At 42.4% G+C, this 22,523-nt stretch overlaps 1 protein-coding gene across 1 annotated transcript in view; it reads left to right on the top strand.

Moving 5' to 3' along the window:
- The window catches only part of HS6ST3 (heparan sulfate 6-O-sulfotransferase 3), a 717,397-nt gene extending 706,354 nt beyond the window's left edge, over positions 1-11,043 (top strand). Inside the window, exon 2 of the mRNA XM_010831521.1 lies at positions 9,683-11,043. Coding sequence (XP_010829823.1) covers positions 9,683-10,391 — 709 coding nt within the window. The 3' untranslated portion in view covers positions 10,392-11,043. The remainder of the gene's footprint in view (positions 1-9,682) is intronic.
- The last annotated feature ends 11,480 nt before the right edge of the window (positions 11,044-22,523 follow it).

Genomic DNA, 22,523 nt, shown 5'->3' with positions numbered 1-22,523 from the left:
CTGGGGTTAGGCATGGGGATCAATGATTAAAAAAAAAAAAGAAAGACCAGCTACCTCCAAAGTATTCTCCCTTTAATGTTACCAAGTACCCTGGGAAAAAGAGGACACAGAGCCTTGGAGGGAAGAACTATGGGCTTTCCTCTCCCCAACATCCTCCCAACTAAAAAGAGTCAAGATCTTTGGGTAATAAGTCAGATAAAAATTCCTCAGTCAAAAGGGTCTGGCTGCTTTGTAAGTAAGTCACCGTCAGGGAGGAGGTGACAGCAGCTGGGTGGGGGGAACGCATGGTTTCTGTGTGGGGCAAGATAAGGATATGTGAATGTTCCCATTTTCTCATCACAATGCCGGACATCCTTAAAACCAATGGCTCTGATAGACGCCATTGTCAGCCCCCGAGAGTTCTTTAGTACAACATTTAACAATCATTGTTCCCAATTTCCCATTTGCTTAGAACATCATTCTTAAATCCCTTAATTTGTTTTCAAGACTGGAATAAAAGGCCTTTTCATCACTGTGTCAAAGGGCATTCTGATTGCCAAGCTCTAAGTGCTGTGATTCCCCCTATCAGATACAGAACAGTGCAGATAATACTCCACTGAGATAATGAAGAATGGGCGGTCCATAATGAGCGTGCCGCTCTAAAGAGAGTCAAGAAATTAATTCCATTCTGAGCCTTTGGAAAATGACTCCTGCTCACAGCACAGCGGGCTGGGAAACCTAAGTTTCACTTTTTAAAAATGCACACATTGTTAACACAAGTTCACGTGCCCAAAGTACAGAGAGGCCAAACAAACTGAAACGAAGGAGTCTGGAGCAGAGAAAGGTTTATCGCAGGGCCCTGCAAAGGGATGAGGCGGGTGACTCCTGACCCACAAAGCTCCAGATTCCCCAAAGCGTTTCGGCAAAGGATTTTTAGGGTGGCTCAGCAGTGAAGAACCCCCACCTGCCAACGCGGGAGACATAAAAGATGCAGCTTCAATCCCTGGGTTGGGAAGATTCCCTGGAGGTCATGGCAACCCACTCCAGTATTCTTGTCTGGAGAATCCCATAGACAGAGGAGCCTGGAGGGCTACAGTCCATAGGGTTGCAAAGAGTCAGACACAACTGAAGCGACTTGGCATGCAAAGGACTTTTAAAAGCCAGGTGAGGAGGTAAGAGGGGTCACAGGGTCTGTGATCAGCTGGTGCACAGCTCTCTGATTGGCTGACGGTGAGGCAGCAAGGTGGGATCACAGGGGTTAACTTTATCCGTCTTTAGGTTCCAGAAGGCCTGGGGCTATGTATTTAAGGTCATCAAAGTGAAGTCGCTCAGTCGTGTCTGACTCTTTGTGACCCCATGGACTGTAGTCTACCAGTCTCCTCCCTCCATGGGATTCTCCAGGCAAGAGTACTGGAGTGGGTTGCCACTGCCTTCTCCAGGGGATCTTCCCAACCCAGGAATCAAACCCTGGTCTCCCGCATTCCAGGCAGATGCTTTAACCTCTGAGCCACCAAGGAAGCCTGTTAAGGTCATCAAGTAATTAGCATCTTCCACTGGTTGGAGAAGGGGAGGTTGTTTACATCTGCAAAACACACAGCAAACGTGCATCAAATACTATTATCAAATTCTCTGGACAGAAGTGCCTGGCGGGCTACAGTCCATGGGGTCTCAATAGTCAGACACGACTTAGCAAGTAAACAACACAGGTACTTCAGAGAGGAGCTAAAGCAGAGGATGTGGGGGAAGCCCTGTCCCCCATGCCCGAAGGTCCCATGGGGTCCCAGTCAGTTACAATGTCAGCTTGTGTTTAGGATGGACTTGTCATCTGTGCTTGCTCCCTGCTGAGGACCAAAGAGCTCCTTCAATGTCCTCAAGGCCACCTTATAGGGAAGGGAACCAGGCTCAACCAGGAGGGGATATATATATGTATAATTATGGCTGATTCACATTGTTGTACAGCAGAAATGAACACAACATTGGAAAAATTAAAACAGAAAACATAGGACAATAGGTTTCAAAATGAAAGTCTGTAGGACAAGAGGAAGGAAGGGAAATTAATTGTTTCTCATACATTTCATAAGGTCTAGGCTAAGGGAATTCATTAGCCTGGGCTACTTCTGCAGGTTAAGGCACCAACAAGTTCAGTTTCCTGGTGACAATCACCATCAGAATTCCTAAAATGGTGGCTGATAAAATGTATCTGTTTATTAATTCCATCAACATTGAACAGCTGAACACCCATGACGTACAAGGTCATGTATCAGATGCTCTGAAGGCTGAAGGATGAATGATGTATAACGCCAGCTCAAGGGATAAGACATTCTCTGGCCACCAGAATGAAGATAAAAGCTTGAGCAGCACAGGTTTCCGGGGCTGGGGTTGGGGCAGGGGATACCTTCTGCTGAGGACATCACAGGAGGTTGAAGGGAGGAGTATCTAGTTGAGGTGGATTCTATGAATGCTTTAAACTGTGGATTGTGGCGATATTAACTGATTGGCTTGATTTTACAAGCATTAAGCTGGTGGTGGAAGGAATATGCTTATTAACCCTCACTGTTAGTTCAGTCGTGTCCAACTCTTTGCGACCCCATGGACTGCAGCATGCCTGGCCTCCCTGTCCATCACCAACTCCTGGAATTTACTCAAACTCACGTCCATTGAGTTGATGATGCCATCCAACCATCTCGTCCTCTGTCGTCCCCTTCTCCTCCTACCTTCAGTCTTGAACCTGGCATTTTGTAGGTTCCTTCAAATGTGTTCTTATTGGATAGGCATGTCATAAGCTCATGAAAGGGAATATTTTTTAATCAGCACAGGCACAGTGATTCCAGGGCCTTCTTCTCCTCGCTTCACCATTTCTGGGTGCATACCTGTGATGCCTCTTTTCCAACACAGAACTGAAATGAAGGATTGGAAGGATTAGATAGAAGGGAAGAAGGGCATACGAAGGAGAAAAAGGTGGTTTAGAGAAGGCTGATAGTGAGGAAGGGGAGCGAACGGTGAAGGTGGGGCATATGATAGTTTTATAATTCATCCTTGATTCTTTCTCATCAGTACCCATAGTTTTGGGTTCTTCCTTGCTGATTTCTCACTAGGGCTGTCCAATGTCTTTCCTGGTCTCTGCCTACTTTTGTCCCTCGTGAATTCTGTTGCTCAATGAAGCTTCTCACATCAACACTTTTCCTATTTTAGCAATTCACAGGTGCATGCAGAACTCATGACAAACTGGCCTCAGCATCCTGTTCCAGTTTGCCTGCATGGGTGCTAAGTCGCTTCAGTCATGTCTGACTCTGTGCGACCCCGTGGACTGTAGCCCCCCAGGCTCCTCAGTCCATGAGGATTTCCAGGCAAGAAGACTGGAGTGGGTTGCCATACCCTCCTCTAGAGGATCTTCCTGACCCAGGGAACAAAATCGTGGGTTATTTACCATTAGCGCCACCTAGGAAGCCCCCTATTCTGGTTTGTTGTTGCTCAGTCGCCAATTCATGTCTGACTTTTTGAGACCCCATGAACTGCAGCACACCAGGCTTCTCTGTTCCTTACCATCTCCTGGAGTTTGTTCAAACTCATGTCCATTCAGTGATGCCATCCCACCATCTCAGCCTCTGCTGCCCTCTTCTTCTGCCTTCAATCTTTCTCAGCATCAGGGTCTTTTCCAATAAGTTGGAGCTTATATCCCTCTTTTCATTCATTCATTTATTGGCAAACGTTCAGTGAAATGCACAACATGAACTTGCTGGTCTCATTAGGCCACTCTGCTCTCTGAACCTACTGAAATATTCCCTTAAGTATTCTTTGTCCACTCCTTACCTCCATGACTTGCTAATCAAGGGCTCTTTTTTTTTTTTTTTCTAATTTACCACTCCTATAACACTTTGAGGCCATTTTATTCTTTTTTTATTATCTACATTTCCTAGAGCAGCTCCTTACACACACACACACACATACACACAAACCCTCAATAAGCCATATGTTAATTAAATGACTTGCTAATTAAAGAAATGAGCAATTATAAATACAATAAACTGCTTGGTGAAATACAGGTTCTTAAAGCAGAAGGGAAGAAAACTACTAAGTTTAGCATTTAAAAAATCTAATTTCTAATAATTATCTGGTATATGAAATAGTCTGCCTTTTACCTAAAGTCTCTCATGACTCTCTCTGCATATTAACCATCATGATTGAATGATGGATGAATTAGAAGATTTTATGTCTTTTAACTCTGTTCACATGTTTTGGGCATTCAAAAATAGTATCAATTAGTTTTTACGGGGAAAAAAGAAGGGCCTATTTGTCAAAGGCAATATTAACCTTAGTCATTAGAATATACTTATCTCCTTTGAAGGTCATTTCTTTTCCACAGCATCATTTACTGAATATCTGCAGTGAGCAGGACTTTGTGGAGGTGCTGTGGGGCACCAGGCCTAAGGTCCAGTTATCAAAAAGGAACTTAAAGGGGAGATGTGAACAGGACTTTCATACGCATGTTAAAAGCGCAGTAAGTGATGCAGTAAACCCTCAAGGCTGGAAAAGTCAGGGGAGATGGAGATGAGGCTTGAGCTGGGCCAGGAAAGATGAGCAGGATGCAAATGAGCAAAGGTAAAGTCAAAGACTGAGGGAAGGCAGTCCTGTCCTTGTGCTGGGTTTTGAATTTTTTAACAGGATTACCTGATAGCTGAGCAAGAGACTGAAAAAAGCACATGTTCCTAGTCTTTGCACTATAGTAAGCCATGCTGCTGCTGCTGCTAAGTCACTTCATTCGTGTCCGACTCTGTGCGACCCCATGGATGGCAGCCCACCAGGGTCCCCCGCCCCTGGGATTCTCCAGGCAAGAGTACTGGAGAGGGGTGCCATTGCCTTCTCCAATAGTAAGCCATGATGGTCCCTATAACAATCATCAGCTGAAATGATCACTGAACTAACCAAAGAGCCCTAAGTTTCCTGAGTACACAAGGCTATGCCATCTTTACCCTGGGCTCACAAGAATAATTATTCTAAAGAGCTGTAATTGCTTTTCAGACATTCTTACATGAATTTGTCCAAACTCTCAAAGAGGCAGGTGGCAAACAGGAAATCTGCAGGCAGCAAGCTGTCATTAAGACAAAGTCTCTGTCCTCGGGATCTTTCTGATCCAGGGAGACTGGCAGAACAGTCCCTTAACTTGGTGGTTAGCATCTGTTCCACTTTACCAAAATCCCTGGGTATCTGAGGTCTCCTTGAGGACCATGTCTTGGTGATCTTGGGGTCCCTGCTCCCTAGCCCCGTGCACAGGTGTGTGCTAAGTCAATTCAATCGTGTCTGACTCTTTGCAAGTCTGTGGACCGTAGCCTGCCAGACATTCCTCTGTCCATGGGATCCTCTAGACAAGAATACTGGAGTGGATGGCCATGCCCTCTCCAGGGGATCTTCCTGACCCAGGAATTGAACCCGTGTCTCTTACGTATCCTGCATTAACAGGCAGGTTCTTTACCACTAGCGCCACCTGGGAAGCCAGTGCTTGGCAAATACTTGGGGGCTTAATTAATGTTTGGAGGATTCCTAGGTGAGTGAATGGATGGGTGAAGGGAGAAAATAATGGTTTACTTGTTAATGTTGCCAAAATCTGGGGAGAGTTTAACTGAAAAGTGTTTAACAGTTCAAATAGTGTTTAAGTGTTTGAACAGATGGAGTTCTGCCTCTGTTTAGGGGACTGAGTCAAAAGGGACTGGGTTCTGCGAGGACCTGTGCACGTGGCCACACAGCCTTTCCTGGGGAGCTTGCTCATCCTTCTCTGGTCTCTGTTTTGCCCTCCATTGTGCTGTTGAACAAGGAAGGCTTGAAAAGGAAAGTTGCAGATTTCAGGGTATTTTTAAGAATTTTCCTTAGATTGGGATAGATTGGGAATTTGGGACTGACATGTGCACACTGCTATATTTAAAATAGATTATGAACATGGACCTAATGTATAGCACAGAGAACTCTGCTCAATGTTCTGTAATAGCCTAAATGGTAAAAGAATTTTAAAAAGAATAAATACACGTTTATGCATAACTGAATCATCTTGCTGTATGCCTAAAACTAGGACAACATTGGTAGCCCACTATACTTTAATATAAAATAAAAATTTTTAAAATAAAATATTCAGTTTGTTTTTTTTTTTTTAAGAATTTTCTTTAGGAACTGAATTGGGCAGGAGCAGAAGAAAATGAGTTTCCCTCATTTGGGAGTGGGGAGGAGATTCATGAAACTGGAGTGAAGCTTGTACATATGAGGCTGGACCTGTGGCCTGGAGGTGAACGTCATTTCATCAGTGACCTTGAAGTTTTCTGGCTGAGAGTAGAAAAGCAAACGAAAGTACAGAAAAAAATAGAAATGAGAAAAAATGATTTGATGAATCAAATTGTGATTTTTTTTTCCCTTCAATAGTTGGACGTTCTTCGATCCTATTGTTTTTAGCTTTCTATCGTGACAGCTTTGCAGGATTGAATGAAACAAAGCATACAGGAGAATATGTCTGGTTTTAATACCCAAATGCTTTCAGGCACTTGGCTCCAGAACCGTGGAGGGGACAACTCTGTACTTTATCAGTATGAATGTCACACTAGTACACTTTTGGGTCTTGATGTCAGAGTTAGTCTTACTTACAAATGGACCCCTGACCTATTTGGCTGGTAGAACCTGCAGACATTTGAGAACGATTTTACTTGTATAAACATCGCCCTACAATTTGGCTAATCGTTGTTTCAACGTAGTGTTACATTGAATAAAATTTGAAGCCAAGACCATTTTAAGTGTAAGCTAGTTTCAGTCAGCTTGGAGACTGTGTGCATTTCCGATGGAGCAAAGACACTGGGAATTCTTTGGCAAGTTTTCCGAAGTGAGACAACAGCTTCTCAGATTCCAGCAGCTGGTTCCAGTTAACCCTTTATGCCACAAACATCTGTCATTCTCAGCCCTAAAATCTCATAGCTTTTATGATTATTTTAAAAATTTGGATTGTGTATAAATTTGAGACGCATAAAGGGGGCTAAGTCTTGTCAATTGATTGTCATCTTTTTGATTTAAATCCTTTTTTGTGCATTTTCCATTTTATCCAACTAACCAGAAAAATTATAAATTTCCCATTTGTGGTCTTATTTGTCCAAGCAAAGATCTCTCTGATTTAAGGTATTCTGTCCTGATAAATCTGTGTTCCTTAACTCACCCAAGTTACATTATAACCACTATCATCATCATTGTGTTTATATATTTATTATATAATTGTCAAATAAAAATAAGTCTCTGCTTGTAGAACTGAAATGTGAATAAGTTTCAACATAGGACCAAAGCAGGATTAATAATGACATGTCATATAACATTCAACCATATAATATCCTGAAAATCTTTATTGTCAGCATTTCCTTGTGGAGCCCAGAAACGATGTCAGTCATTTTCAACTTTCCCTTCAGATCTTTTGGGAAATTTTCCCCTACTGATGGAATTGTCAATCTGTCATCAGGAAAGACAACAGAGTAATGTAAACGTGGTGATTGGCAAAGCAGGGCTCAGGCTGGCCTTTCTGTGGTGGTTTCAGTACATTCTTCTTCCTGATTTAAAGGGATGAGAGTATTACTTAAGATTTTGGATTTTCTTTCAGTTCAGTTCAGTCACTCAGTCATGCCCAACTCTGTAACCCCCATGGACTGCAGCACACCAGGCTTCCCTGTCCATCACCAACTCCCGGAGCTTGTTCAAACTCATGTCCATCAAGTCGGTGATGCTATCCAACCATCTCATCCTCTGTCGTCCCCTTCTCCTCCTGCCTTCAATCTTTCCCAGCAACAGGGTCTTTTCCAATGAGTCATTTCTTCGCATCAGGTGCCCAAAGTATTGGAGCTTTAGCTTCAGCATCAGTCCTTCCAATGAATATTCAGGACTGATCTCCTTTAGGATGGACTGGTTTGATCTCCTTGCAGTCCAAAGAATTCTCAAGAGTCTTCTCCAGCACCATAGTTTCTTTAGCACATTTCAAAACTGGCTAGACATTCAAAATAACTGAATACAATAAATGTATTGTTTTAAATATACCTCATAAATTACTTTTTTAAAAGCAGCCTAAAAAAGAGTGCAGAGTGCCAGGTTCCCTGGTGTCTTATGGTAAAGAATCAGCCTGCAATGTGGGAGACATGGGTTCAATCCCTGGATTGGGAAGGACCCATGGAGAAGGGATAGGCTACCCACTCCAGTACTCTTTCCTGGAGAATTCCATGGACAGAGGAGCCTGCCGGGCTACAGTCCATGGGGGTCGCAAAGAGTCAGACGTAACTGAGTGGCTAACACTTCAATTCCTTATTTTTGTCACTGCTTTTACTAGCTATAATGTTTTTTTAGTACAGTTTAGACTGTCAGGGGAAGCAATGTTCTTTTCAGAACTTTTCAGAGCTGTTTTTGTCTGCCCAGGGCAAACCCTGAGTGTCACTCCTGGTGACAGAGGTGGGGTGGGCAGCCCACTCCATTGGCAGCTGCTCAAATGATGAGAAGGATTTTCCTGACTTGGAATCAATATTTGCTTTTCTCTAATGCCTACTGCTGTGTCTTTATCTGTCGATTTTCCAAATCCCTTCTGGCCTCTTCACATCTCTCTTGTCCTTTTGAGCCAGTTGCACCCTGATCTTTACCTAATCATTCTGAAGCTAACCATTTATAAAATGTATCTCTTCTCTGTGTTCCGTTAGGTGCCATTAGATGACATGACACCTGTGATTGTAGGAACCATAGCACCTGACAATTAATAAGTATTCAGTAAAAATAAGTTACATTTTTTGTTTTTAAAATTTGCTGCCCAAGAAAGCACAGAAGCTTTGAAATCAAATAGGCCCAAATTTTATCACAGTTCAAGTATTCATTTGCTTTAGGATCTTGGGCTGTATTTTTCACCTCTGTGTTCTCAGGTTTTTTTTTAAGTCATGATAGAACCCATTTTACAAGTTATGTTGAAGGTTATCTATGCCAGTACTCACAAAGCACCTAGTCCAGTTTCCAGCACATAATAAGTGCTCAGTAAATATTAGTCTCCACACAACACATCTTTCCCCTACCCCACCAACCTCTTAACCCAGAAAAAATTAAGGAGACTTGCTTTCCGCTTTGCTCTTTCTAGTCTCCTGACTTTGGATAAATCATTTTAGCCCCCTTGCACGTTTCCCTATCAAATAGTCCCCAATATTTACTACAAAAGTACCTTTTAGGGGTCAGATAAAATATCATTTGGGTGTTAACTATCAATAATCATGGTGAGTTTTCTTAAAGTAAGGTGGTGGTGTTGCTGGTGGTAATTTATCAGTGAATAATTACTGCATGAAGGCATGAACTATTTCTCCCAACCCCAGCCCTCCCCACACTGTGAGTGAGGGAAAGACGCTCAATCCTGTCGAACTCTTTGCCAACCCCGTGGACTGTAGCCCACCAGGCTTCTCTGTCCATGGAATTCTTCTGGCAAAGAATACCAGAGTAGGCTGCCCACACTGTAGCCGAAAGAAAAAAACGCAGCAAATGGTACTATAGAAGCATGCACAGAGAGGAACACTGGCCTAACAGCCTCTCACGGGAGCACCGGCAGGAAATTCTCAGGTGACCATTTGGCCGCCAAGTCCATTGACTCAGTGCTGATGTAAAGGCTACAGAGGCCCGAGTTCCCAGGGTTGTAGTTCTGGAGAACTGACGCTCTCCCCCTCATCTCTTCCAGGAATTTCTATTACATCACCATGTTGCGGGATCCAGTGTCCCGATACCTGAGCGAGTGGAAACACGTCCAGAGAGGGGCCACGTGGAAAACCTCCCTCCACATGTGCGACGGGAGGAGCCCCACCCCGGATGAGCTGCCTACCTGCTACCCGGGGGACGACTGGTCCGGGGTCAGCCTGCGGGAGTTCATGGACTGCACCTACAACCTGGCCAACAACCGCCAGGTGCGCATGCTGGCCGACCTCAGCCTGGTGGGCTGCTACAACTTGACTTTCATGAACGAGAGCGAGAGGAACGCGATCTTGCTGCAGAGCGCCAAGAGCAACCTCAAGAACATGGCGTTCTTCGGCCTCACGGAGTTCCAGCGCAAGACGCAGTTTCTCTTTGAGAGGACATTCAACCTCAAGTTCATCTCCCCCTTCACGCAGTTCAACATCACGCGGGCTTCCAACGTGGAGATCAACGAGGGCGCCCGCCGGCGCATCGAGGAGCTCAACTTTCTCGACGTGCAGCTCTATGAGTACGCCAAGGATCTCTTCCAGCAGCGCTACCACCGCACCAAGCAGCTGGAGCGCCAGAGGGACCGGCAGAGGAGACGCGGGGAGCGCAGGCTACAGCGAGATCACAGGGGCCACCGCTGGCCCAAACAGGAGGGGAACCCCGAGGGGGCCGTCACGGAGGACTACAACAGCCAGGTGGTGAGATGGTGACCTGCCCTCTCCTCCCGCGGAAGGGGGGAGCTGAGCCAGCCCTCTGACCTCACCTTGGAGAATGTGGGACCCCGCCGAGGACGTCTGGCCCGTAGGTGGCTTGCTTGGGACCCGCCCCCCGGCTTCCTCTCTGTCTTCACCTTTTTCCAGCCAGAGATGATCCATCTGGTTCTTTTTATTTTTTTTTTCCTGACATTTGTCAATCTGTGATATTAAGTAGGGTAAGGAATGCACCCAACGGGGATAGACCTCTTTAGAAGGTCAAGGGGCAAAACACCAACAAAGGAAAGAGTCCTTGGGATTTTTTTTTTTTTTGGCAGCGGCAGCAGCCCAGGTTGTAGTTTGGGCAACTGGAACCTACCCAAGTTACACATGAAAAGCCAAATTATGGCTTGGATGTTCTGCTGAAACTGATCGGTTCATATTGTCTCTTTAATGGAAATACTGCTGTTGAAAGAGAGAGGAAGAGAAGGCTTTTCAGCCTTCCCATGGGGTTTAACGCCAACACTCTCCGATGTTGGCTCTCATCTTTGAACTCTATTTGAATGTGGTTTAAATCATAAGTAGTGTAACGTGTTTTGTTGTTATGGTTGTTTTTCAACACGATTACCCTGCTACTGACCATCACTGCGGACTCACATCCTCTGCATCTTATCCCTGAGCCATGCTTCTCCCCCATCTTTTAAGGAAAGGCTAGTAGATTCAGGAGACGTGCGCCTGTGGCCCCAGAGAAAGGAACGTGGGTAAGGCCATTCGGGAGAGAACATGCTTATTAACAAACACCTAAGGAGAACACCCTTTACCAGTTTTTATTTTCAGCATAAGGAATAAAAGATAAATTAAGAAGGAAGAAAAGCGGGCAGATAACTACCTATCCACCATTTCCAATGTGACTGCAGAACCTTAGTTTTTTTAATGAGGACTATTTCAGAGTTTTTCCTATTTGGAGCAGGCCTCTTATCTGATACAGCACTGCCAGGTTTGAAACTCTACTGTCATAGAGGAAAAGACACTTAAAAGGGAATTTGGCCTTTAGTATAGGAGCTCAGCCAGCATGTATGCAAAATAAAGTCAAGATCACTAACTTAAAAAATAACTCTGACTTAGGCCATGAGACATGGAACGCAGTGTGTGTTTACTCCAGGAGTTTAGAAGGACTCTACCTCCCAACGTTTGAATATCTATAGCCTGGTAATCTTTTTTTCTCCGTGCATGATCTCTACCTGTTGTGAGAGTGTGGTCCAAAAAAATATGCTGCATTGCCAAGTGTTTCTTATTTTCACCTCTTCCCAGCCACAGCTACAACACAATGTCTTTGAATAATAAGGGGAGAAATATGGCAGAGGGAGTAGAAAGCCTTTGCCTAGCATTTAGTAGGGGATCAGAGTGAGTAGAAAGTTTCACAACAGACTGATCTGATCAGTCCTTTCAAGGAGCTGAAGGCAAAATGAGTGAACCCCCTAAATCAGATTGAAAAGCCTATTTCATTGATATCCAACATGTTTGATGTTTAAGCCAGCTTTACATAAGCTGCGTCTCAGCCTCCAGAATACTCTCTCTGGGGTTGAGAGTTAATCAACCCACATTCATGGAGCACTCGCCTGCACAGAGGGGATCCTGGTGTCTCCATCAAAGAGAGTTCTAGAGAAGAGGCTTAGATATTTCTGATACTACCCTCGGCTTCATCTCTCATGGGAGGAAAGGCATTACTGGGACCTCCCTTGTGCCAGGAACTTTGAGAGGCCCTTTTCATAACTCAGATCTGTTCACAAGAAGGTAGATACTGTTTGTCCCAATTTCACGATGTGGAAAGTGAGATTCACAGACAATAAGTAGCTTCCTCATGGGTTGTGAGCTAGATTTGGCTGACTGCAGAGGGCAAACTCTTTTTTTGTCTCCATAAAGTTTTCCATATGGGATAAAAGCTTCTTGCCAATCGTGCTAGAAACCACCCATTATTGTCCAGAAGGGTTTGCGTCTAACCCACCTGAGTGTGATAGCTCCAAGCCATCAGGGACCCAGTGCCATGTTGCCTTGGGTGAGTCCAAGCTCCTCCAAATCACTCATCCATCAAGGAGCTGAGAGACTGATGGCTCTATAGGCAGTTGTACTTCTTAACCCATAGATGGGGTGGGTTAAAGGGGCTGAAAATTTAGCTTGTTAGCTGATAGAGATTAGGCTCACAAAATATTAGCATCTCCCTTCCTGATGATTTGTTCCTAAGGTAGTGAGAAAGAAGGCTTGCTACTGGGATTAATGAGCAGCTTTCTCTCTGTCTTCCCGTTTCAGTGCTAAGATCTAATGCTCTGTAGAATGGCAGAGCTGCAAATTATTGTTCTGCCTGTCGCTGTGAATCACTCACACACATACACACACACACACACATGCTAACAATCCAATGTTTTGTCATGTGGAAAATCAAAACAAGTTAGAAAGCATTCAGATTGTTTCTTTTAAACTCACTTTACATTTTTGGCAGAGAATTCGTGCCTAGCTGAGACTTGAAGGCAGCCTCTGCTAACTTCACACCGTTCCTCAGGCGCCTCGGGGTTTCTATCAAAAAGCTTTCCATGGCCTCGCTGCTGAAGGCGTGATGTATGAGGCTCCGCTGGAGACCCAGTATCAGGATGTTCAGAGGAGAAACCATCTCTCTGTATTGGCCTGAGGCCAGTGCTGAGCAAATTAAAAAGACCGACATGAACTTCCTCCTTCATATCATTTCATTCTGAAGCAGCACACTCGTCCTCTCCCTGCAGTCCTCTGTTGATAGAAATGAAGAGGTGAGGATGCAGTTTGTTCTCTCAAAATTGACGGTGCACCTACATGCCCAGTGATCCTCAGCTCAGGGAAAGGATGTCAGCAGAAGGCATTTGGGTCTAAGGATCCATGGGTAGCCAGCTGCTTAAATTGCTGTTGTTCAGTTGCTAAGTCATGTCCAACTCTTTGCAACCCCTGTGGGCTGCAGGATGCCAGGCTTACCTGTCCTTCACTCTCTCCCTGTCCTTCACTCTCTCCCAGAGTTTGCTCAAACTCATGTGCATTGAGTCGATGATGCCATCCAACCATCCCATCTTCTCTTGCCCCCTTCTCCTCCTGCCCTCAATCTTTCCCAGGATCAGGGTCTTTTCCAATGAGTTGGCTCTCCGCATCAGGTGGCCAAAGTATTGGAACTTCAGCTTCAGCATTGGTCCAGCCAATGAATATTAAGACCCAAAACTAACTCATTCCAGATACATCTGTATTAAAAGCCCAGCAGAAGCAAAAAAAAAGAAAAGAAAAGAAAAATCCCTAAGGAGTTCCACATCCTGTTGACTCCTACAATTCCCAGGTAGACCTTTCTTTCATTCTCTGGCAATGGCAACATCAGTAACCAGACTGGGATAAACTATCTATGTATGTGTGTGTTTAAATTATAATTAAGGAATAAGATACGTACTATATATTCTGTTTCCTTTTAACTTTTTGGCTACCTACTCTCAACAATAGAGAAAACCTGCCCTGAGAATTATTTGAATACTCTAATGATTGCTAACATTAACAATCAGTGTTAGGCAACAGTTAAGGTTATCACATGCGTTATTAAAAAATTATAAAAATATGCTTCTTATCATCAAAAGGAGGTAACTTTATCAGAAATAGTTTGACCAAAAGTTCGAAATGAGGACTTGTTCAAAAATCTGACAATATGAATGAGAGGGGATCAAGGAGGTGAGCAAAGATCATTAAAATATAAATACAAGTCCATTAGGTAGGATTCCTATTTGGCTGCTTTAACAGAGAAACTGAAAACTATAGTGACCTCAAAAGATTGAAGCAATTGCTGTCTCAGTTAGAAGACAAACTAGCCTGCCATGTGATAGTACGAGAATCCCAGGCCCTCTCTTGCTCTTTCATCCTAACACACAGCTTTCAACCCATGGTCCAAGATGACCCCTGCAGCTCCTGCCATCTCATTGTTATTTCAGATAGCTTAGAAGAAGCGGGGAGAAGTTGCACATATCAATTCCAGTCACATCTCACAGGCTAACACCTAGCTATTAGCTACATCTAGCTGCTAAGAAGACCAGGAAATGTCATCATTATTGGTTGCCTTGTGCCTTGATAAATATATAGGTTCTATTATTAAAGAAACAATGTGAAAATCAATACTGATCAAAACTATCAGTCTCTGACACAAAAAGGAATTGAAAAAATATTTCAAGTACTTTTCAATGTCATCTATTTCATCACCCATTTTTGCTAAGGCTAAGATTAAAATTTTCTAATTTTGTATAGTATTTCATGCTTTTCAAAACATTTTTACATCTAGTATCTCATTTGATCTTCACCACAGTCTTGTATGTAAAATAGCTCATTAATCCCATTCGATAGTTTGGCATGGAGATTCAGTGATGTTGCAAGATTTCCTAAAGATTCTAGTTTATTAACAAGACAGGTACTCACAGCCCCAGTCTTTTGACTTCATATTTTTCTGCTACTTTACGCTACTCATCATCAGTATTGGGACTGAGAATTGCAAGACTGTGAAATCTCAATCTCTATTGATTTATAGCTTCCCTTGCCTTCTCATAGAACTGCAGAGACTCAAAAAATGCCGAGGAGAGGGGTAGAGTTGGCTATCAACTCCCTGCCTCCAGGGAGGAAGCCTCTTATTAAGAGTGAAATGGCCAAGAGATGGGTAGTGTTACAGGGAAATCTTGAAGCATCACCACTCAAACACCTCTCACTGGACGTCCACCCCATCCAATCCAAAAACTATTCAAGATGAAGCCCAAGGGAATGTACTCCTTAGGGAAGCTTGGTGGTAGAAATATTTTGAATCAGTGGCAGCCTGAATAGAGATACTTTACAGAGGCACAAGAGAACCCCTGGTTGAAAAATCTCCCTTCCTCTCTACTTCTTCCCTCAGCCCCTGGAATTTTATCAGCGACATACTGCTTTGGTTCTTAAAATTTTTATTTGCTATTAAATGAATCCCTTTGCACATTTGCCAGGGAGAGGGAATGCTTTCAGTTCTCATAAGCCAGTACCTTCCTACCAAGGATTTACCTGACTCCTCTCCAACTCGGACTTCTAGCTGAGAGCAGAGCCTGTAGGAAGGGATCATCCTCATGGGATCAGACGTGGGGATTGGGAGAGAAAGGGTAGCTACAGAGAAAAGTAGGGCTTTTAAAAGCAGGCAGGTCTTTAAAAGGGGGAAAGATGTGCCAGGGAATGGGGAAACATAGGAAAGTGAGTCGGGGACAGTTTCCATCCTCAGTGTCAAGGGCAGTCTGGAGCCATTTTGATTCTTTTGGCCACTGCAAAGAGCAAGAAAAGGCTTGAGGCTTGTGAGACAGGATCAGAGCATTCGAGATAATTTTAGGGACTGAACTGGAGCTGGATCAGAGAGAAAGCTGGGGTGGACTTTGGCAAAGGGTACTGTGATCTGATCACAGCTGTGTCTCTAAGATCTTTCTTTTTTGTCGTTACTGTGCCTCCGCTGGTCAGCAGAACTCCAGCTAAAAGTCTGCAGGTGGGTATTGGGACTGGCTGAGTCCAATGACCTTACCCATTTATGTCATCTCTGGGCAGCATGCAAAGGTTCTTTCTCCAAGGCACTTTCAGCTTTTCTTCCACCCCCCTCCCTCCATCTCTACTGGACATAAGCGTGCTTTCTCTCGCCACATCCACCTAGACACACCTGAACTAACTCCCTTATTAGCCCCTCTGGGCAAATGGGCAGGGTTCTGAGACCTGTGTGTTTTGTAGCCTAATGGACAGACTGCATACGGACCCACCCTTGCAACACACCTGCAGAACCAACCTACCTTGCAGAGGTGCTGAGATTTCCAGAGGACTGGCCTCACTATGAACACCAGCAACATCTGCAAGACAAAAGCCCCTGAACTTCCAAGCCAGGACTGGAGGTACCCTAACAGAACCGCGGATCTGAGGACACGGGAGCACAGATGTTTTTTGAGCCTGTGTTCTAGGTCGTTTATGGACAAAAGTATAGCTGTCATGCTTGGGCACATTAAATGGAGCCTCCATGGGTTACAAGTTCTGTTGTAGTTTGTGGAAATTTATCAAAGGGCCAGATGTCAGTGCTGAAAGGCTTCAGTTCTTTCTGGGGAAAACTGAGGGAGCAGCATCTGTTTGTCATGGTCATCGTGACAATGACAGTATGATTTAGTCATTGTCCCATTTATTTCCACCAGCTTGTCATTTTTTTTAATCATGTGACCATCTTTTCTTTTCCTTCCTTCTCCACACCTCCCTCCCCAAAAAGACCTTCTGTGTTTTGCTTGTATTATTTTTCATTTCACAAATCCACAGTGAAAAATGGTGGAAAGAAGAATCTGGACTTGTGTCTGGTGCCCCATTTTAGATGTAAAGATAGTTATCCAATAGATAGTAAGTGATTTCTCCTAAGATATTTCTTTATGTTTCTGTGCAATACTATGTATGAACTCGGGTACTAGGAGATTGTATTGTGAGATTATCAACCTTTATTGCTATTTAAAAATGATAGTTTGTAGAACTGAGAATTCCCATTGATGTGAAGCACAATTTAATGAATAAGTTAACATATTAAACTGTTGTGATGTCAAGAACAACTGTCTCCCTCTGTGATTTTGTTAGACATTGTTGCAAAAGGAGAAGACCTGGTTAAATACTTTAAGGGATTTGTGGAAATTGAATACAGGGGATCAGCTTTGTCAAATTCTAAAAATCCATGCTTTGGATACAAATGTGGTTATTGGATGTGAAACTTTAAAAGCATAAAAGACAAAGAAAATATAGATTGAAGCAATTTCAAATCTCTGAGGCCAGGGAGGGTTTCACAGACTTTCAAACATGTGAACTTCTAAAACCATGGCTCTTGGTGAGGCTCCCCAGTTCAGTGCCCGCTCAGCACACTGACATTCACAGTGAAATGCAGAAAGCAACCCGCAGACTTAAAGGAGGAGGCAAAGGTCTGAGAAAGAATGATGGAGGAGGAACAGCAGGGATTAAAGGAAAGGAGTTTGGAATTCAAGCTAAAAGAAAAGAAAGAAAGAAGAGGAAGGGAGGAAAGAGTAGGAGAGAAAGAGAGAGGAAGAAAACCCAAACAGTAATGAAATCCATTATGGGTCCCTCCAGTTTCCATGTGTATGGTTTGCCAGATTTTTTTTTTTTTTTAATGACTAGTTCCTCTAATACAAAGAAACAAAATTAACTTCTAGGACAGAAAAATGTCCTTCATTCAAAAATCCCTTGAGTGATACAATTTACCATTTTCTTTTTGTTCTATCTGGAGAAGGAAATGGCAACCCACACCAGTATTCTTGCCTGGAAAATCCCATGGACAGAGGAACCTGGTGGCTACAGTCCATGGGGTCTCAAAGAGTCCGACACGACTGAGCAACTTCACTTTCACTTTCACTTTTTGTTCTATAGAGGTGGAAACTGTGAACCTCCTCCTTGCTTGCTTGTTAGTTCGATTTGGAGCCTTAGAAAAATGTCCTTCAGCCAGGTTCCTCCATCTAGTGAGAATCATATGCAAAGGGACATTGACTCTAGAACAACTGCAGTAGCTTATAAAAAAGGCTCCAAAAAATGGAAGTTAAATGCACATCTACACATACACACACATTTGGGGGACTTTTGTCTTTCAAGAAAAACCTCAGACAAGTGAAGAGAGGGACTAAGAAACATTCGAGATTTACTGCTTTGTCTCATTCACCTTGAAAACAGTGTTAAAAACAAGATTGAAAAAAATGTCAAATATATTATTGAAAATATGCTTTCAATATGGTACTGTTTCACAGATCATTTTTCATATCAAATATATATTTGAAAATTAATGGAGTAAACTAATTCAATATCATTATTTCTTCATGTTGTAAATAATTTGTTTTTTATGATATTAAAGTAATATATGAACTTCGATAATTTGGGAAATACAAGGCATTAAAAGGTTCATAAATTATAGAGCCAAACTCAGACATTATTTTGATCTATTTTCTTTCCTATTATTTAATGCATTAGCAATTACAGTAACATTTAGATAATAAATGTTTTAAGAAATTAAAACCATACAGTCTATGCAATGTAAATGCATATGTTAATATCTTAGCACCCATTCTTTGAAAACGTTATTTTAATAGCAGCATATAATTTTACCATTCCCATATTTTGGAGCATTCTGGTTATTTTCAGTTTTTTCCACTAATATAAATAACACTGAAATGAATATATTTGTACACAAGCAGCATCTTTGTATCCCCCTTGGAGAGAAGACAATGGATGAATTATTTGTATCTTCCCAACGACTCCAAAGGAAAAAAATATTCAAAATTATATTCAAAAATTATTCAAAATAGGTCAAAATTACTTAAATGGAGCAGGATGGGGAACATGTGTATACCTTTGGCGGATTCATGTCAATATATGGCAAAACCAATACAATATTGTAAAGTTAAAAAATAATATAAAAATAAAATTTAAAAAAAAAAAAGTTACTCATAGAATCAAAGAAAAATATCTGTATGTCTCCAGAACCACCCTCCTGGCCCTGGATTGAAGCTCTCATTCCCAAAGATGCTGGGGGTGCTGGCTGTAGGCTGATAGCTCCCATCTGAGTCTCTCAGGGACCTGGCCTCCCCCAAGGTCATGCCACCTTTTGGGGAAAGGTCGTATAGAACGACTCTGCAGTGGAGCTGAAGGTCAGGTCTTTTGACTGGCGACATCTCAGCTGCAAGGCACCCTGTAGGCTCAGCTGAGGACTGCGTGGCCAAGCATCTCAGGTCACTGTCTGTTTCCACCCCATCCTGCTGCCGACAGGTGTGACCCCAATCAGCTCTGGACACACACCTCACATGGACTCTGCTCTCCGGGAAGAAGACCCGCCGTGGAGCTCCGAGTACTAGCCTCCTCAGCCTTCTGCCACGTGGCGTCTTTGTTCTGGCACCTGCAGACTTCCTATCTTTTGAGCTCAGCTGTCTTGAAACATTATTATGGCATATTTGGTCCAACATTTCTACTTGTTTGTAGATGTAAGAGGAATCTGTGTTGGCTCAGCTTGTCAAGTTCCTAGAAACAAGTCTGCTTTTAAATGTTGAAATCTCCTTTGAGTTTATGCTTCTACAGCTTTTCCATTATTTGGCCCTTCATCACATGTTCTATTTTGAGACTCCAGATTTTCACAATTAACTTTCCCTCCTTTTCTACTTTGAAGGGCTTTTCCCTCTGTTTGCTTATCTTTTCCAAAACCTGCCTGTTTGTATTCTTTCCCTCAATGATATTTCTATTTTCCCACCTACACGTGTTGTATATATTTTACTTTACATTTCCACCTCTTAATTTTTGTTTTCAGTTTTTAATCTTATATTTATGCTTGGGTTTTTCATTTTAATTTTTATTTAAAAAAATTGTTTTCAAGCCTTTGTTTTATTGGTCTAGCTTTTTATCTTTTATTAATCTTTTTATCTTTTATTAATCTCACCAATTTTATCTATCTCTTAATGCTTAACTTCTTATTTTTATAGATAGTTTGTTGTTATACTCAATTTTCTATCAAGTGTGAAAGTGTTAGTCACTCAGTTATATTCAACTCTTTGCGACTGCATGGACTGTAGCCACGAGGCTCCTCCACCCATGGGATTTTCCAGGCAAGAATACTGGAGTGGGTTGCCATTTCCTTCTCCAGGGGATCTTCCCAACCCAGGGATCAAACCCAGGTCTCCTTCGTTGCAGGAAGATTCTTTACCATCTGAGCCACCAGGGAAGTGCATTTTCTATCAAAGTTTCTTTCGATTTCTCCCTGTTGGTTATAATGGTCCCTTTTCTTTATTTTGAAACAAACATTTTATTCCTGCTATTTTAAGTCAACATGTGGTCAGGTAATTCTGCCTGTACAATTTCTACTTTCTGAACTATACTGAGGTTCTTTGGGGGCTTTGTATGTACCCAGTTTTTGTAAAAATTTCATGGATACCTGAAAGGAATATGTATTGCATTATGAAATTATATATCTACAGAAATTTCTCTATGTATAATATAAACACATATGTAAGGTATACTGTAACTATCATTGCATATATAGCATGTATATAATCATTATATGTGTACATGTACATATATGTGCATACATATATATGTATATATATATAAATATGTAATTTATCAAAGACACAGTGCCTGCTAAAATCTCCCAGTATAACTGTACTTGGATCCTTCCATAATAGTTTATAGCTCGTATATTTTGGGGACGTGTTATTTATTGTTTATGACTTCCATTTTGCTTTGATGAGGATGTCATTTCCAATATAAAATGATCTCCTTTGTATCATTTAATATTTTCTGCTTTAAATTCTCCTTTCATTTTAACATTATTTTCAACTTTTTGTAATTTGCAGTGTACACACACTTTAATTTTTCTTCACATGGTCTGAGCCGTATCTTTTAGTTTGAGAGTTGTTATGACTTTTAGGTTGCTATCCTCTGATATTCTCTTGTTTTATGATTTCACTACTTATGCTTCTCCTCTATTTTATGTTCTGTTGTCCTGATAAGCAGTGATTTTCTTTGAACCAGTATTAAGAATCCAACCATATTTATCTGACATTCCTTTGTGTGACTTGAAGATGTTTATATTTACATGCTTCTCTCATCCTGTTTCCAATTGTTGGTTTTAATTACCTGATGTAAGAACCCAGGATTAGATGTAATCTGGGACTTGAGATGTACACTGTTATTGCTGCTGTTATAGTGTTACTACAGTTACCATTATAACTGTATCAAAAAGAGATAAGAGAATGTAAATTAAGCACACTGTTGTTCTTATCCTAGTCTGGAAATTCTGAGCTATTTCAAACTCAAAGTCGTCACAGTTCTGGGTGATGTTCGCATATCTGATCATTTAAATAATTCATACAGTTGTTGCATGTGGAATAAGAAGATATGAGGATAAAGAGGAAATCGGGACCTCTCATACTGGTGTTTGAAAGCCATGGGGACAGCTGGCTTTCAGGATGTCATCAGTTCCTGTGAATAATGTGTTTGCTCAATGAGAAAAAAAAAAAAATTAAAGGAGTGAAAATTTTCTCAGAACTCTAGAAGCACAATTGTTTTCAAGTTTAATTTATGACTAACTAAATCCATAATATACACAAAAGAGGTGAGAGGGGACAAAACAATCTTCTGTAGTTAATAACAGAAGTTTTGAAATTTAAGAATAGAATTTTAAAATATTTCTGAGGAAGAACAGTGAGTGTTAATATCAAAGTAACAGCTATAGAGTAAATGTAACATAAGGATTCTTTTCTGCAAAGGAAAAACAGTGCCTTCACAAATCCGTGATGCTCACTTGATCTGGGGCACGATTTTGTTCAGTCACTGTCATGTCCAACTCTTTGTGACCCCATGGGCTGCAGCACACTAGGCTCCTCTGTCCTCCGCTTTCTCCTGGAGTTGTACTAATACCCTCTTGTCTGTGTACCCACAGGTGTTAAATGACAAGAAGTCATGAGATCCGTGCCAATCAGGGCATCATGCCCAGGAGCTCTGCCAGGATGCCTGCCAGTTAAGTCTTAAGCAGAAGCATATGTATCACTGTTCTAAGAAGCCGTTCCCGAAGGCTTCTGTCCACACATGCAGCTGCAGGCCACGGCCACTCACCCCCAGCTACCCCGTCACTACTCCCCACGTGAAGGTGGAAGCCACCAAGGACGATACATTATCCCAATCACCACTGAAGAGTCGTGGTCTTCTGCTAATGCCACTTTCTTTCTCTCTAGGAGACAAAGCCACCCCTAGGTGAGATTCTGAAACTTAGAAAAGGTACACAATTAACTCATAGGATTATGATGTCCCCCATCCTGGAGTTACTAATGACCAATTTTACTCAAAGTCGTTGGAGCACGCTTTCATTAATTTTCAACAGTCCCCAAACTCAGATTAGCAAGGTTTTTGTCCCCAGTAGTAATTTCTGCGACTCCATAAAAGGTCAGTGGAGATTCTGCAGTATCTTTGCTGCTGCTGCTAAGTCGCTCCAGTCGTGTCCAACTCTGAGCGACGCCATAGATGGCAGCCCACCAGGCTCCTCCATCCCTGGGATTCTCCAGGCAAGAACACTGGAGTGGGTTGCCATTTCCTTCTCCAATGCAT

Source organism: Bison bison, unplaced genomic scaffold (genome assembly GCF_000754665.1).
Source record: "Bison bison bison isolate TAMUID 2011002044 unplaced genomic scaffold, Bison_UMD1.0 scf7180017864527, whole genome shotgun sequence".
Classification (NCBI taxonomy): Eukaryota; Metazoa; Chordata; class Mammalia; order Artiodactyla; family Bovidae; genus Bison; species Bison bison.
This window is presented reverse-complemented; position numbering and strand designations above follow the sequence as displayed.